The 17,948-nt window shown below is 39.5% G+C and overlaps 1 protein-coding gene across 3 annotated transcripts in view; it reads right to left on the reverse strand.

Annotated features, from left to right (window-relative positions):
* Positions 1-13,137: 13,137 nt before the first annotated feature.
* RBBP8 (RB binding protein 8, endonuclease) overlaps positions 13,138-17,948 on the reverse strand; it is an 83,925-nt gene continuing 79,114 nt past the window's right edge. For all 3 annotated transcript variants that reach the window (XM_036009214.1, XM_036009213.1, XM_028524332.2), the window contains exons 18-19: positions 14,964-15,105; positions 13,138-13,681 (exon numbers count right to left, since the gene is read on the reverse strand). In XM_036009214.1, coding sequence (XP_035865107.1) covers positions 13,584-13,681; positions 14,964-15,105 — 240 coding nt within the window. In that variant the 3' untranslated portion in view covers positions 13,138-13,583. The remainder of the gene's footprint in view (positions 13,682-14,963; positions 15,106-17,948) is intronic.

The raw sequence follows: 17,948 nt of genomic DNA on the forward strand, positions 1-17,948 counted from the left end.
CTGGCTTATTTCACTTAGCATAATGCTCTCCAGTTCCATCCATGTTGTCTCAAAGGGTAGGAGCTCCTTCTTTCTTTCTGCCGCTTAGTATTCCATTGTGTAAATGCACCATAGTTTTTTGATCTACTCACTTACTGATGGACACTTAGGTTACTTCCAGCACTTGGCTATTGTAAATTGTGCTGCTATGAACATTGGGGTGCATGGGTTCTTATGGATTGGTATTCCAGAATTCTTAGGGTATAGTCCCAGCAGTGGAATTGCCGGGTCCATGAAATTTCTCTGTATTATTTCTCACAACTGCATGTGAACCCACGATTATCTCATTAAAATTTTCATTGAAAAACATTAATCATAAACACATTTTCTTTAAAAGGCATAAGTGCAGGAAAGCTCCAGGTCAAACTTTTGGTTTTGTTGTAGAATGCCACCCATCTTTCTCAGAACTTCACATCAATTCAGGTCGTCCTCTTCAGACACATCTGCTTAGATGTGCTCACTTGCATATTTTCCCCTAAATCAGATTTTTCTTTGTAGTCCTCCCTTTGTCTTCCCCAAACTAACTCTAGAGTAGAGTAGACATTAGGTACTTTCCATGATGATGAATTAATCTATAGCTCATGTGACCCTAAGACTTACAGCCCTTAACTACCCACTAGCTCCCAAAATCTCATGTGATTTCTTTTTTCAGAGGACTTGAAATTGTCCAACAGATGATCCTCATAGCATTAAAAAGATTAGGACTTTTGATCTGCTAGTGGAGAGAAGTCTTATATCCTGGCAACAAAATCTTTTTATAGGAAAAAGTCTAAATTTTCTCAAATTTTCTCCTCCTTCTTGTTCCTACTATGTGCTAGACACTAGGCGTATTACTTTGCTTTGTTTCATGTTCTTAAAAAACTTATGAGAGAAACTTAGATTTGCTATCTTATCTATATGAAAAAATTGAGGACCAGCCATTTGCCCATGGTCACATAGCTAATAAGGAGCAGAGTAAGCTGAGTTGCTTTGACCTGAAGTTCATTCTTTCTCCACCACACCTGTAATTCTCAAATTTATTGGGGTCAGGACCCCTTTTGATTTAAAAATTACTGAGGACCCGAAAGAGTTTTGGTTAATGTGGATTATATCAATTTACACTTACTACATTAGCAATTAAGAGAGATATTTTAAATATTTATTGATCCTCTAAAACTAACAAATAAACTCATTGCATTTTAACATAAAATTTTATGAACCATAACTATATATCACCAAACAATAAACTCAGTGAGATGTTTCAAATCTAGGTAATGTCTGGCTTAGCAGCAGGCAGTAGGATTCTCATGCCTGCTTCTGCATTTAATTTGTTTGTGACATGTAATTTTGGTTGAGCTAAAGGAAGAAAAATCAGTCCTCACACAGTCTTCTAATAGTTTTTCAGATAATTTTGAATATTAGTCTTTGATGCTATATCAGTATTTGATAAGTTATAGTTTCTTCAAGGCCAGTTACAATGTAGAATCTGAAACCATACGAGGTCTGTCCAGAAGGTATCCAGCCATGTAATATGCAAAACAGAGACATTTATTGAAGAAGATACAGGATACAAAAAACATTGTATGTAGGACAATGATACCTCAGTTCCCTTCAAAGTAGGCACTTTGGGACCTCACACCGTTCTCCCAATTGCCATCAACTGCCATGTGATATTTTCCTGAGTTTCATCAGTGGTCTGAAATCTCATCCCTTGCAAAGGTGATTTTAGTTTTGGGAAAATCCAGAAGTTGCAGGGCACCAAATCTTGGCAGTAGAGGGGCTGAGTCACCTGGATAATTTGATATTTTGCCAAAAAACTCTGCATGAGATGTGATACATAAGCAGGTGCATTGTTGTGATGAAGCTGCCAACCACCAGTTACCCAAAGCTGCAGCCTTCTGAATCATCTGAATAGTTTCTGTGGAGGAATGTTCAAGCTTAACCCAAAATTCAGTCCAGAGTTGTTGCTGTACTCACTCAGTCATTTTGAATGTACCAGCCATACAGTACTCACGTTCACTCAATGGGATCTACTGGCCCCACTGACTAGTACAGTGAAGTCATCATTGTTCATTTGTGTGGATTCCAGTGCACTCTCCTAGACTGCCAGGTTACATTAATGTCACACAAACTGTTCTTATTATATTAACAATGGCTGGACTTTTTCCAGACAGACCTGGTATTGATTAATTATTTTTTGTCCCCTGTGGTATTAAAATTTGTTGATCTATCTTTCAGTTTGTATCTTTTACCCATGCATGATTTGTAACAAATCACAGATCATTTGAAAAATACTGATTCAACTGAAGTATGTGGATCTCCTAGATGTTGACAAATGACATTCATTAATATCATCACCAGTGTCATCTGAAAAGTCTTTAAGCAGCAGATACAAGTTATCCAAGATTCTCATTTTTACTGGAAAGCTCAAATTTTATAATTGGCAATAAATATGAGCAGCTGTTTTCCTGGAAGTGACAGGCTTACTTCATTCATTTTCCAGAACATGTCTGCCAAATGATAATCTGAGTAATCATATTTCTGTTAGTTTTTCTTTTGAAGTGATATTCCACACTATGACTGACGAGGTCAGCTTGCAATTTCTTGTACAACTGCTTTTCCTTAAGACAGACATCCCTATGCAGAATATCAAAATGATGTTGACATGTAAAATTCTTTTTACTGCTTTAGCAAAGACATTCTTAAGTGGAAGTGGCTCCCCCCCCCCCCCTTGCCAGTGCATGACAGTAAAGAATACAATGACTGCTGCTGTGATTAAGACACCAGTTTGACTTCAGACCAAGATGGAGGAGTAGGTAGACACATTGTGCCTCCTCCCACAACCAAAATAAGGACAGCAACAATTTAGAAACAAAACACAACAAGTACCAATAGAAAATTGAACTGTATGGAAGTCTGACAACCAAGAAGTTAAAGTAGACACATTCATCCAGACCAGTAGGAGGGGCACAGTTGGGCAGCAGGGTGGAGAGGGGTTGAGGCAAAGTGGCAGCTGGAGGAATCCAGAGAGGTGGTGGATTGTGGAGGGGCAAGGCACACAAGGCGGCTGGTGAACCAGGTGGTCCCACATTTGCACACAGATAAATGAGGTGAAACTGGGGAGCGAGACAGACTGTGCAACCCAGGGTCCCAGCGAGGGGAAATAAAGCCTCAAAACACCAACTGTAAACACCTGTTGAGGTGCCGGGAGAGACTCCCAGCCTCATAGGAGAGTGCATTGGAAGGACCCACAAGGTCCTAGAATGTACACAAACCCACCCACACAACAATCAGCACCAGAAGGGCCCACTTTGCTGGTGGGAAGCAGGGAAAGTGACTGAAATCTGGTAGAGAGCAGAGCAAGTGTTATGTTCCCTCTCGGACCCCTGCCTCACATACAGCATCACAACCCAGCAACTGGGGTGCCCCACCCTAGTGAACACATAAGGCTCCGCCCCTTACCACATAGCAGGTGTGACAAGACAAAAAATATGGTCCAAACGAAAGAACAGATCAAAGCTCCAGAAAAAATACAACTAAGCGACAAAGAGATAGCCAACCTATCAGATGCACAGTTCAAAACACTGGTAATCAGGATGCTCAGAGAATTAGTTGAATATGGTCACAAATTAGATGAAAAAATGAAGTCTATGCTAAGTGAAATAAAGGAAAATGTACAGGGAACCAATACTGATGGGAAGGAAACTGGGACTGAAATCAATGGAGTGGACAAGAAGGAAGAAGAAAACATCCAATCAGAGAAGAATGAAGGAACAAGAATTTGAAAAAAACAAGGAGAGGCTTAGGAACCTCCAGGACATCTTTAAACATTCCAACATCTGAACTATAGGGGTACCAGAAGGAGAAGAAGAAGAGCAAAAGTGGAAAAGTTATTTCAACAAATAATAAAGGAGAACTTTACCATTCTGGCAAAGGAAATAGACTTCCAGGAAGTCCAGGAAACTCAGAGAGGCCCAAAGAAGTTGGACCCAAGGAAGAACACACCAAGGCACATCATAGTTGCATTACCCAAGATTAAAGAGAAGAGAATGTTAAAAGCAGCAACACAAAAGGAGACAGTAACCTACAAAAGAGTTCCCATAAGACTGTCAGCTAATTTCTCAAAAGAGAGCTTACAGGCAAGAAGGGGCTGGAAAGAAGTATTCCAAGTCATGAAAGGCATGGACCTACATCCAAGATTGCTCTATCCAGCAAAGCTTTCATTTAGAATGGAAGGGCAGATAAAGTGCTTTTCAGATAAGGTCAAGTTAAAGAAGTTCATCATCACCAAGCCCTTATTATATGAAATGCTAAAGGGACTTATCTAAGAAAAAGAAGATAAAAAACATGTACAGTAAAATGACAGCAAACTCACAATTATTAACAACCACACCTAAAACAAAAACAAACTAAGAAATCAACTAGAACAGGAACAGAACCACAGAAATGGAGATCACATCGAGGGTTAGCAACAGGGGAGTGGGACAGGGAGAGAGAGGGGAAAGGTACAGAGAATAAGTAGCATAGATGGTAGGTAGAAAATAGACAGGGGGAGGGTAAGAATAGTATGGGAAATGTAGAAGCTAAAGAACTTATAAGTGTGACACACGGACATGAACTAAAGTGGGGGAATGTGGGTGGGAAGGGGTGGGAAGGATGGAGGGGAGTGAAATGGGACAACTGTAGTAGCATAATCAATAAAATATATTAAAAAGAAAAAAGACACCAGTTTTATCTAGAGTTGCTTTATGCTATTGGTGAAAATGTCAACACAGAGGGGAAGGCAAATGATGCCTTAATATTATTGTGAAAATGATGTCAAGGGATCCCACTGGGTCTACAGACCATCTTGTACAAAATTCCAGTAGAGGTAGAGCTATTCAGACATTTTTAGCACCATGTCTACCAGGGTTGGTGCAGCTGGGGCATTTCTATTTAAAGCTCTCCACAGATGAGCACAATTTCCACCAGAAGAGACCAAAACTAGGAGCCTGTGGGAACCACTGTGGCACCCTTCTGCCTCTTTCTAGGATACTTGAGTATCTTCTTCCCAGCATCTCAGGTCCCTGGGCTTCCTGTTGCCCAGGGCCACTCCAGAGGGACCCTGACTGTGCAGCATAGTGAAAGAACACATACAGAAGAGCAAGTCAACCACCACCCTTGCTATGCTCATTCCAGGTACGTGCAGCTCTGGGAACCCAAAGGGACAAACTCTGAGATGCCCTATAGACTCCACTCTGCTTCCTTTCCTGGGCAATGCCTGGTCTCTCCAACCCATGGGGAGTACTTTGTGCCTTGGACTGTTCTCTCCTTTTTTCAACATTTCACTTTATTACAGAAACCCTTCCCCAAGACCCTGTTCTCCTTTTTCAACATGCCAGCTGGTTACCTGGGAAATGAATTGCTGCCCAGGCGAGAATGACCATCAAAGTGGTCAGCGTGGTAGGTAAGTGTGTCCACATTTTAACAGACGACTCCTTAACATAAACAAATACTTCTGTAATAAGGAACGTTGTAGGTTAGGGTCACAGGCAAATGGGGGTGCTTCTCAGCTGAGACAAAGTCAGAAGAATTAGATGGTTAGACAATTGAAGGAGGGAATCAGAGCCACCCCACAGTGGTTTATCTCCTTGTGAGATGAAGGCTATAGTTTTTAATTTCAGTTTCTAATGAATGAAAATACTCAATGCTTATATTGTTAAAAAGCACATAGCACCAAGATGTACATCTCTGTTTACACAATTTCAGGGGTGGTTGCATTTATAACATTTCTACACTCTCCCCCCTTGATGTTCAGACATTACTTAGGTCAGTCATTAGGTCAGTCATGTTTTAATATTTCTGGGGGCAAGTCTGCTTCCCATGCCACCCCACTGAACTGTTTCTGTGGCTAAGGAGGCTTTCACTTGTTTTCTACACACAGAGAGAGGGAGGGGTGTGCCAGGGACATCTTTGGATAATTCAGCAGCTGTGTCAGGTTAACCTGGCTACTCCTCTTGTCTGGATCAAATGGGGTGCCCAGGACGGTAAGTGGGGGGACAGAGCAGACACCTTGTACCTGAAATGCACACCCACCTGCGGAGCTATCAGTGTTCTGCGGGCTGCAACTGTGGACAGTCACGCTGGCTTCTCTTTCAAGCTTTGAATTATGAAACAAGGTTGTGCACCTTTTGCAAAATCCCTCTGTGGGAGTTCTTCTAAAAGTACTAATTTGGTCTTTTGGTTTTCATTTGGGCTTAGGAAACCTTTTCCATGTCTACCTCAAGTCTGCTCTTTATGAGCAAATAAGTAGTGGTCAATTGTGGAGGATACTGGCCAGCAGTACCCATCCCTGCTGTGGATGCTTGTTGAAACATGAGAAAAACATACACAGGGACAACTGAGTCCTGTGGGGAAATGGGAACGAAACAGCCACTCTCTCTAGTGGAGAGCGCTCCGAGCCCCTGCCTGAATAGGCTTTTATTAAGAATACAGACACAGTTTGTGGGTTACAGTCTGGCAGGGAAGATCGAAAGGAATAGGTAGTTTTCAAAGGGTCTGACAGAACTCCTGCTGGGATTCTGGGCAGAGTTTGGGGTTTTATCACTTAAAAGGACTATAGGATCTAACAGGCTAGTCTCGTTTCCTGCCTATGCCTTCATATTCTAATTCAATAGCATCCTCCAGCAAGCAGATCTCACAGGATCTTGCATATTCTATGTCTCAGGCCTGATTACCCCGGGGGTCCACCAACCCTGGTCTGGGCTGCACCACCACTGTTATTTCCACAGGCCTGAGTCAGGCAGAGGAGACAAAGGCAGCCAGGAGACTTGGATTTCTCACAACTAAGAACAAGGACTAAGGCTTTGACAAAGCCGAGGGGGCAAGGGTTGATGTCCATCACCCCTTCATTTCCACAGCCCCCTGAGTCTCTTCCCTGAGGCCTCCACGTGACCATGCCTGTCTTAGGCAATTCCCCCTGTGGGAGATCTTACCCATCAATGGCTAACTGATCAAGCATAGGAGGCCAGATACAGAATAGGCATCGTTCATGCCAGGGAAATAAGTTTTTTCTCCTTAGTGGCTCCTGGAGGCCTCTCACTCAGCCTAAGTCTCAGGGGGTTACAGCTTCCTGAGACCAGGCAGGGCAGACCCAAATAGTCAATTAATATATCTACAGAATAAAATTTATGGAATTAAATTTACTCTTTAAAATGTACAGCATTTGAAATAACTCTACGGCCTAGAAGTGACAGACACCTGCTCTATATCCCTCTTCCAGAGTCTGAATATTGAGGAAGTAGGGGGGATCCAGGGGCTTAGAGTATTGGTCTCATGGAGTTGCCTCTGTGCAGCGTTCCTTAGAAATCCTGGCTTAAGCACCCTGCATGCCCTGGCTCTGACTTGCCTACTGGACTTTCCTACCCAGCCCTATCTTCTCCTTGCAGCCCTCACCACAGCCTGCAACACCCTCTTGTTTTTCTGCCTCCAGGCCTTGGTTCATATGGCCCTTTCCCTTTATACATATGTCTCTCTAAATCTTACCTGGTCTTCAAGACCCAACTCAAATTCTGACTTCTCTAAGCTTTGTTTCTGACTCGTCACCACCATCTCTGCAATACTGACAGTAATGATGACAGCTACCATGGCTGAACTGTTAGCACACACCAGGCATTGTAATAAGCTCCTGTAGCATCGCACTCAATCCTCATAACCACCTTGTTGCTGGGAGGTTGCAGAAAGCTCAGAGAATTTGAGTGCACGGGCCAGGTCACAATCCAAGTGATGGAGTAGGAACTCCTGCTTGGTCTGCTTGGCTTCCCGTGCTTTTAACCCCTCTGCAGTCTTCCCTCCTGGAAGGTACTAACCATCTAATTGTGAGAAGCTGATGAAGCCAGGTGGGACCTCAAAGGTCATATTGTCCACTCCCTTCAGTTTACAGATGAGGAACCTAAAGCCCCAAAAGGCAGAGACTTGACTCAAGGTAACACAATGTAAAGTAGGCAAAGCCTAGTCAATTATGTTTTCCTGGTTCTAGTACTCATTCATTCAACAATCATATATGAAAGCTTTCTGTATTTAAGGTGCTGTGTTGGGCTCTGAGTATTTTTGCTGATTTCACCTTCTGCAAGGCTCTTGTGGTGAATGTAATGAATCCACACATGAAACTACCTTGAATTGTGGATTGAGTGAGCTGCTAAGTGCTGTTCCATGCACAGGTGCCAGGCACACTGATGGCCCAGCATGGTACCCTGGTCATTGGCCTGACTCACACTCAGAGCAGCTGCAGATCCATAGGAGAGGGTGTGCAGACTGGAGGGGAAGGTGTTCAATTACAGGATAATGTGCACAGTGTAAAAGGCCCTGTGACAGAGATGATTCAATGCTGCTCAAGAAACTATTTCAAGAACAAGAAGTCAGGAAGAATGCCTCCTAGTTTTGCCAACTAAGTCTAATCCAATTAGATGCTTGACTACCTATGCCCACCCACTCCAATAATCATATAAGCAGCTGACCCTTGAACAATGTGGGGGTTTGGGACACTGAAACCTTGTACAGGAAAAAATCTGCATATAACCTTTAGTCTCCCCAAAACTTCAGTTGTCTCTCAGTATCCATGAGGGATGAGTTCCAGGACACCCTGCAGATACCAAAGTCTGCAGATGGCTCCAAGGCCCTTACATAAAATGGGGCAGAACAAGGCACACAAGAAGCCCTCGGCATCCACAGATGCCTAGTCATGGGTGGAAAATACTTTTTCAAGATGAAGTCACTTCAATCTGAGGATGCAAAACCTGGGGATATGGAAGGCCAGGTGTACATTTATCAACCCAAACATGTGATCGACAGTCAACTGTATGTTGCTGTCTGATAATTATTTCTAAGTTAATACATTACTATACAACTCAAAATATTTTCAGCCAAGAGGTGCCTGAAAACTTAACATTTTGCTAATCAGTTGATCCTTTTAAGCATTTCTTTGATTTGTCTTATACTAATGATCTTCTGATAACTTTAAAAATATAATTGCAGAGTATGCCTGAATCAAAATCTCTATAGAGGGAGCCTGAGAATCTCTATTTATCAATCATCTGAGGGGCTTTTATAAGGTACTGGTGGTCCTTGTACCAGCAGCATTAGCATCCACTGGAAACACATGAAAAATGTCAATTTTGGGCCCCTGCCCACTTTGAGGTAAAGCCCATATGTGGTTTAAATCAGCTTCCCAGGGGATTTTGATGTACACTTGTTTGAACACCATTAAACTAGCCTGTAACAGTGAGTTAGGGCAGTGGTTCTCAAAGTTGGCTGCATATTTGAATCACCTAAGGGGCTTTTTAAAAAATACTGATGCCTGGAACTTGCCCCCAAATGCTCATATAATTGATCTGGGGTGCAGCAAACGCTTGGGCTATCACAGATGTTGAGGTGCTGTAACCTGCCATTCAAGACCCATTTCACAACGTTATTTATCCAGTCTTACTGATTGGACTAATAAAGTGATAAATTTGAATGCTTGACATAAACATCTTTAAAACATCAGTGTTCATTGGGGTTCTGTGTAGGATTTGAATAAATGAGTCTGCTACTAATGGTTTGAAGGCCTAAAGACTCAAGTGTAAATTCTTTAGTGTTGCCTTTAAGATACAGCTTGACTGCCTCACTATGAACACAAACCTGTATGTGCTTCCCGGGACCCAGGAAGGGTTTTCCCCTGCAGCAGACTGAGGTTCCAGACGACATTCTAGTTCCAGCCCACTGGGACCTTGCAAGTCACTCTCTTCAGGTTTCTGTTTCTTCTTTTGTGAAGGACTAGAACCAAATAATCTAGGCCTCTTGGGACTCCTGGCATTTGTTTCCATGTTCAGGTCAGTCTCCCAATGCAGACTGCATTGTCTCTTCCTCTGCTTCCCGGGGATAACACCCTTAAGACACAGTTCAGGTTCTCATTATCCTTAATATTCCTTTGTACTCAGTGTAAGCCTCTTTGGCCTCTTAGGGTAATACCAGGATCTCACATATCTCTCTGTATCCCTAAGTGCCTAGCATGTGGCATGTTTGTTGATATTTTTGCTTCTGCCATTTGTTTTATTCCAACTAGAGCTACAGTGAAAGCTTGCTTTTTGCCTTGTAGCTTTCAAGCTCTCATGACTGTACTAAAGGCTCCTAACTCATCTATTTATCCTAGAAATTTTCTTTTGATAGTCCCATTTAACCCCTAGTTTCCACGGATTTGTCTCCAAAAATAGCTCTCTTCTGGCCTCTGCTGGTGATAGCACATCACTGCTTAAGTGCATGCTACAGGACTCAAGCGTAAGGACACTTCAGTTCTCCAAAGAACCATTCTAATAGCATCAACTCAGCAAAGATTTTGAGATGTCGCTTAAACTGCTAGAATTGTTGAAAAGAGACAGCTGGATGGTAAAGTCTCACATATATGTCAATGCTTATTTCTAAAGTGGTAGTTTTCATGTCAGAGATAACAAGAGTAAGATTCTTAAATGTTTCTTTAAAAGCTTGCTCCTTAGAAGAAAATTAGTCAAATTTTGCCACAGTCTGATACTATACTTAGTATTAAGCCTGCTAAAGTGCTTGATTAATGTTTGTTAAATAAAAGTATTAGTATCTGGTTTATGTAACACTATTTCTTTTTTTTGTAATTAATTATGAGTTAAAGACTACTGGGGAGGAATCTTTGCAGTCTTTTAGATATATCATTTAGAGGACCTAAGAATGTTCTCTATGCATTTTTACATACATATGCGGATGTAGTTTAAATTGAGTTATTAATATGTTAAGTCTACCAAGAGCACCCTTTTCAGTTGAACTTTGGGAAAATTTTTCACTACATGAAAGGTGTTAGGGAATATTCTGCTTCATTTGCTCTCTTGCTGTAGCATATTAGGTCTTCATCATATATCCAGGCATCCATGATTAACTCAAACTGCTGCCTTTGACAATCTTAGGTTTCAAATGGTTTAATCAAACAAAATAACTGCTTGTTTAAAGGCAGGAAGGTGTTAATTGCTAAATGCTAACACATAGGTTCTGCATGTTTTCAAAGCTTAAGTCAGAAGTCTTCAACTTTAAAAAGCTTACAGACAACCTGAAACTATATACATACATACATAAACACACAGTGATTGACATGTATTGGTATGAAATTATCTAATGTATAATGCTTTACAAATTAATAAAAGCCCTTTTATATACATTATCTTTATCTGAAAGTCCTCATCTGAGGATACGTTTTTATTGATTTCTTTTCTTTTCTTTTTTTTTTTTTGAGACAGGAAAGGAGGGAGGGGAAGGAGAGAAAAAGAGAAACATCAATCGGCTGGCTCCCATTTGTGCTTTGACTGGGGATTGAACCAGAAACTTAAGTAAGTGCCCTAACAAGGAATTGAACTTGCAACCTTTTGGTGTACACGATGATGCTCCAACCAACTGAGCCACCTAGCCAGGGCATATATACATTATCCTTTAAAGAAAAGTTTGAAAGTGCACAATCTGTCCTATACTCCAGTTTTGCATTTAAATGCATCCTTCTGACTCAAGTGTTTTTAAAAAGTATTTCATGTCTTTACTTAAAGGTAGAGCTAGTCAGTAGCAGGTAAAAAGGGAGAGAGATCTCAGCTTACACAACCTTATACAAGGTGACTGACGATAAAATGAAAATGCTAATTATAAAGGGCTAGACTGCTAACTCGTCAAGCTATTCTCAGATAAACAATCTCTTGCTGTGTTTGCTCTGGATGCTTTTAAAATAGTAGAATCCACTGGATCTCTGGCTGCACAACCTGGTGGTAACCTATTCAAGTCCAAGTATTTCTCAGATTCCTGGTCTTTAGAAGCACTTGCCTATAGCAGATACAAGATCTAATTCTGGAATTAGGCAATAATAGGCTCTAATTTCACCTCTCAGTTATTAGAGCATAATACAGTTCCTGGCATAGATTATGTGACCAATGAATGGTTTCTCTTATTTTGGGCGAGATTAAGTAATGGCCAGCAGAGAAAAAAAAATCAAACAGGACAGATGAACAATTTGGGAAGGAAAGAAAAGTGCTGAATAGAAGTTATGATAGGGTGATAAAAAACTCAGAATCACATTCAGAGCCAAACGATGTACACAGAGGACCTGACATATAGTAGGTATTCAACACATGTGACCTTCTTTTCCTGTCCTCTCTGTGGGAACACAACTGATGCCATTTACTCACATGAGAACCTTGATCAATGAGCAAGACTGAGCAAAGAGGTATTTAGGACCTCTGAGAAGATTGTTACCTGCAAGATTACTTAGATTTGAGTGAGGTATTCCATTCAGTGTCTTGTCCAGTCCTTCTTATGTTCCATATTTTGCCACGTATAATGTGTGCCCATGTTTCTGGCCCAAACTTTCAGGAAAAAAACCTTTCACTTTAATTTTTTAATTCAATGATTTATTTATATTTAGACACTTGTTTTTTTGTATTATAAAGGAATTTTAGCATTTATTTTTTAACATATTACAGTACAAGAAATTTTATGCAACAAATAATTACAAAACATAGGAACAAGATACGAGGTATTTTAGGCACTACCTATGCATAGTGCACATCCTTATTTTCCCCCAAAAAATTTGGGCAAAAAAGTGCACAATATACATGGCAAAATATGGTAAACTATCAAGATATGAATTAAAGGGATATACAAAAAAGACAATGAGAAACAAAATGCCACTAGGAAAAGGTGACACAAATGTGTTCAGTCATCTTAATGAGTCAGACACTAGGTCCAAGAGTAGTAGCAAGTTGCTAAATAGAGAAATCTATTTTGTTGTCAAACTGGAAGTTCAGAACATTAATCAATCCAGAGAAATAATAAACTGAACTTGAACATGTGGGCAGAGAACTCAACAAATTCAGCTTGAAAACTGCACCAGAAAAAAAAGTGTAATGAAAAGAAACCATGTGAGAAACTAAAATATTAGCATCAGATCAGAGGATGATGTTAATTTATGTTATATACAAAAGGAAAAAGAGTTGATATTTGTGGTCACTTCAAAAGGAACATACTATACAGTAGTACTTCATTTCAAGTGACAAAAGAAAAATGCTGGAGAGTTAAAATGACTATTAAAATTTAGCCTTTTTAAAAAAAGACTTAAATGTCAGACATTGGAATGACCTGCAGAAGAGTAACTGATTAAGAGAATGAAAATTTGTAATGATTACAAAATGATTACACAAAATCACTGTTGAACGTAATAACAATGGAAGACAGAAAAGATCTGAAAGGTAACAAATCACAGACTATAATTATCATATTTTCAAAATTGTAATTAAGTAATAGCAAACAACTCTTAAGAGTGAAAAAATGAAAGCACCTTATTGTTTAAAGGTGCAAAAGTAAGAAAATACACAAAAAAACTTATCCATATAGTTGTGTGGTGGGGAAATGGGGTTTAAAAATGTGCTGAACAGAAAAATGACTTATAAATCATTTTACAGAAGATTAAAAAAATCAGTGTTTAATATCACCATTAGCTATAAATAACCAAAAAGAAGAAATTGTTCTCTATCATGTTTTTGCTTCAACATCTAGGTCTTCTGCTCCTTGCCTTTTGGAGAAAAGATTGCATTGTAAGGCTGCCGCCGCTTTGGACGAGGACAAGGATCAGAATCTTCTTTAATGTAACCTTAAAAACAAAATAGAAATTGAGAAGACTGTATTTGCAACATAAATTTCTTTCAGTACATATCCAGTAAACATTGTCTTACTTAATGACTTGTAAGTTTACATGATTCTTCTATTAGCTGAGTGATGCTGACCAGTGATGTCACTACTTAGCATCACTTTCCTCATTGACACTAACAATAGTAGCAACAAACATTTAGGAAATGTGTCATCTACATTATCTCAGACAACACATTCCTTTGAAGGAGCTTCCACTATACCTATTTCACAGATGAGGTAATGGAGACCCAGTGAAGTTAAATCACTCAAGTTCCCAAACCTATGAAGTGGAAGAGCTGGGACTTTGCCCAAGATCTGTCTGACTCCAAAACCAGAGTTCTTAAGCACTTTCCTAATCTGCCTCCCACAGGCTGCAATGGGGACAATGGCTAAACACAAACCTTTATTATTACAATAAATTCCAGGTGCTTATCAAAAAGCCTTTTTGTAGTAGCTATTTCATTAGATGACATGCCCCTACACTCTCCAGACTATTCGATTCTCCTCAGATGTGTAAAATCATGTGGTCTGCAGGAGAGAACTGTGCTCCAACCATACCCCTAGGCCATATTAGCAGTGCAAACACAGGCTCACATCCAGACTGCCTAATTTTGTATGAGGACCAGGCAGAGACATCATGTCAAAGAGGACTTAATTTGGCTTGTTAATGGGGAAAGCGGAGATACAGTAATGGCTGTCAAAGACTGCATTCTTTTGGGAAAACTATCTTACCACTAAATATATGAAACATTAAAGTTACATACATTCTCAAATTATATTAAATGTAAGTGTCATATCTGAAAGAGCTAGTTGCATGTCAATAATTTTCTAAGCAAACAAAGGTCTTTTTTTACTCATAAATGGTTTAAAAATAACCAGCATTCTGGTGAGGTTTTAAAATCTTAAATTCATAGTTGTTTTAAAAAGATAAAACTTTGCTGGCAACTTGTATAAAACTATTTACTTTATTAAAAGTCATTTTGATAATAGCATGAAAGAGTAACTGCTTTCTCAAAGTTGGATGGTAAACCAGGATCATGCATACACAATCATGTGAAGTCATTATAAACAATCCCTGATTCTAATGAAATTAAGAGTTGTAGGTAAGCCTTTTATCTTTAGGAATTTGTTTTTATGTCATAAAACTATAACCCCCGGTAAGGAGAATCATGGAGAAAAAGTCAGACTTGGGCATAACTGTATTTAAAAAAGTAATTTGAAAATGTTATAATCTGTACTCTCACCTCTTTCCACACAAGTCTGAGTGGAAGGAAAACCAACTTCCCAGAAGTTCTCTGGTGTGTTGGGTGGAATGTAGCGGAATCGGTGTCTTGAACAGGAAGCTAACTTCTTTTCTCTTTCTTCTACTGGAATGTCTGCATAATACTAATAATAAAAACTGGTAAGTTTTTCACTTAGGGATAATAAATGGAGTGCTATGCTTATTGATTATAAACTTGAAGCTAAGAAATCTACTTATTGAAAAATTAGGGATGCTAAGGAAACAATACTCCCCTGATGATAAGTAATATCAATTACTTACTAATAGTAGTTAGTGCTGTCTGTGAAATGCTTGCTTCACAAATGAGAAAAGGAGATTGTGTTACAATGTAAATCAACATACCGGCCTCCTTGATCAATAAAGTCTTACAATGGAAAAAAATGCCAGCTGAACTTTACAATGAGCCTAGTGATACAGCTGATTTATTGGTGCAAACTCTTCCCCTCCGTCAGACCAGTGACAGAAATGCAGAGGCCTGCACTTTGAATAGCACTTTCTCAATTGTTATTTGGATATAATGTATGTTTAAGTAATTTTCCTATCCCTACAGTTTTTTAAAACACAAGTTTAAAGGCTCTGAATGCTATAGGCTTCATAACTTTACCCTTAAACTGCACTTTTCAATTAGATCAAAGGCATACAATTTTTTGTAACTGCAATCATAAAGACCCTGAACTTCATGCACGCAAGGATAAAACTTATATATGTGCAAATTGTACAGGTCTTCAAGTTCTAGATCTAAAGAAAACAAAGCAGTGGTGTGAGGTTTAGGGTAACACAAATGTAGGATCACATAATCCAGCTAAGTTCATTTTATATTTGAGAAACTAAAAATCAAAGGATAATTTACCAAAGATATCACTTATTGAAAGTGGCAGACTTAGAACAAAAGTTAAGTTTGAAGTAGAGGTTTTCCATACATTTTTCTTTTATACAGTTTAATTAAAGGCTTTTTGAATATCTCCAAAATAACTTTTTGTGGGGTATTTTTTCATCATCCTCATTGCCTTTGTTACTTTAGCCTGGGAAGTGGGATGGGCTGCCCTTCGACAATCACAGTTATCGATCAATGTTTGAGAAACACTATCACCCAATTACAACATACTCAGATACAATGTAGGCCTGTGTGGTTTTAACACAGTAAGCATGTGGGAGAGAGGTAGAAAATGAAGTCAGAAAAAGTGGGATACCAGAGTTTACTGTCCTTGATAAGGGCTTTAGATTCTATTTATTAGTGAGATGAGAAGACACTTAAGCGTTCTGGATAGAGGAGTGACATGATTTAACCTTTACTCTAAAAAGATCATGAGGAAAGAAATCCATTCATTGCTGTGTGAGAAGTGCACCCTAGAGAGAAGAAGAATGAAAAGAAAAGGGGAATGGGGATGGGGGTATGCGGAACTCTCTGTACTTAACACTCAGTTTTACTGTGAACCTACAACTGTTCTAACAAGTAGTTTATTAATAAAAAAAAACAAACAGATACAAGGAAGGCACTTTAGCAGCTTTTCCAATAGTTCAGACTAAACATGAACCTTGGTCCAGGGGTTAGTGGTGGAGATAAATGACTGAAAACAGGATATCTATCGAAGGCACAATCAGTGGGATTTGCTGATAGATTAGTTATTGAGCCATGAGAGAAAGAGTAAAGGCTAACTACTCTTAAAACATAAGATACAAGTTTTAAACAACTGGAAGGATGGGCATAGTAGACAAGAGGTGAGGTTTGGGAATTGGAAGTAGAAATTGAGTATTTGCTTTTGAACATGTGAAATGTGAGATGACTATGACATATCCACATGTGTATTACATATTCCACATGAGGAACAGGTGATGGGATACATTTAGGAACTGTAAGTTCATAGGGAACATTTAAATGCATGGGACTGACACTTTCACCCGTGGTCATGAGGAGTAGATTTACCCTTAAACTAAAACAATGGAATAAAATTCTTGAAACAATGTTTTTCAGAGACTATAAAACAGATAGCACAGGAAATTAATCCTGAGAGAAGGAAAGCAATTAATAGTGTTTCTAGCAAAAGAGATTTAAAATATATATATATATTACAATTTTTAAAAGATTTTATTTATTTTTATTTTTTTTTAAAGATTTTATTTATTTATTTTTAGAGTAGGAAGGGAGGGAGAAAGAGAGAGAGAAACATCAATGTACGGTTGCTGGGGGCCGTGGCCTGCAACCCAGGCATGTGCCCTGGCTGGGAATCGAACCTGCGATGCTTTGGTTCGCAGCCCGCACTCAATCCACTGACCTATGCCAGCCAGGGCTAGATTTTATTTATTGTTAGAAAGGAGGGAAGGAGGGGACAAGGAGAGGGAGAGAAACATCAATGTGTGGTTGCCTCTTGCACATCCCCCCTGGGGACCTGGTCTGCAATCCAGGCATGTGCCCTGACCGGGAATCAAACTGGCGACCCTTTGGTTCGCAGACAGGTACTCAATCCACTGACCCACACCAGCCAGGGCCACATATAACTTTAATGTGCTTGGTTATCAAAATTTCTAGCCCAGAGTTGTTAAAAAGGAAATTTGAAAGAGGAAGGAAGTTGTTGAAAGCTGACATCTGATAGCTAGTGAATAACAGGGAAGAAACAAAAATGGCATGTTTCAAGAAAACACAGAACCTGCCTATTTATGAAACTATTCAGTAATAGGATAATTAGTACTATCTACATATTATAACTGTACTATCCAAAACAGCCACTGTATGGAAGAAAAATATAATTGTGTTCTAAGGATGAAGTAGTAGAGTCTATTCATTACATTTTGTTTAGAAAGGAAAATGGGGGAGGAAGAGCTTATGGCTGTACCTGTTATTTAGAGGAAAAAAATCCAATTATGAGCATATCTCATTTCCAGAGTATTGGTGTGAATAATAAATTTTATAAAGTTTCCTGTTGGGATATTAAAATCCACCCCCCGCCCC

Source organism: Phyllostomus discolor, chromosome 9 (genome assembly GCF_004126475.2).
Source record: "Phyllostomus discolor isolate MPI-MPIP mPhyDis1 chromosome 9, mPhyDis1.pri.v3, whole genome shotgun sequence".
Taxonomy (NCBI): Eukaryota; Metazoa; Chordata; class Mammalia; order Chiroptera; family Phyllostomidae; genus Phyllostomus; species Phyllostomus discolor.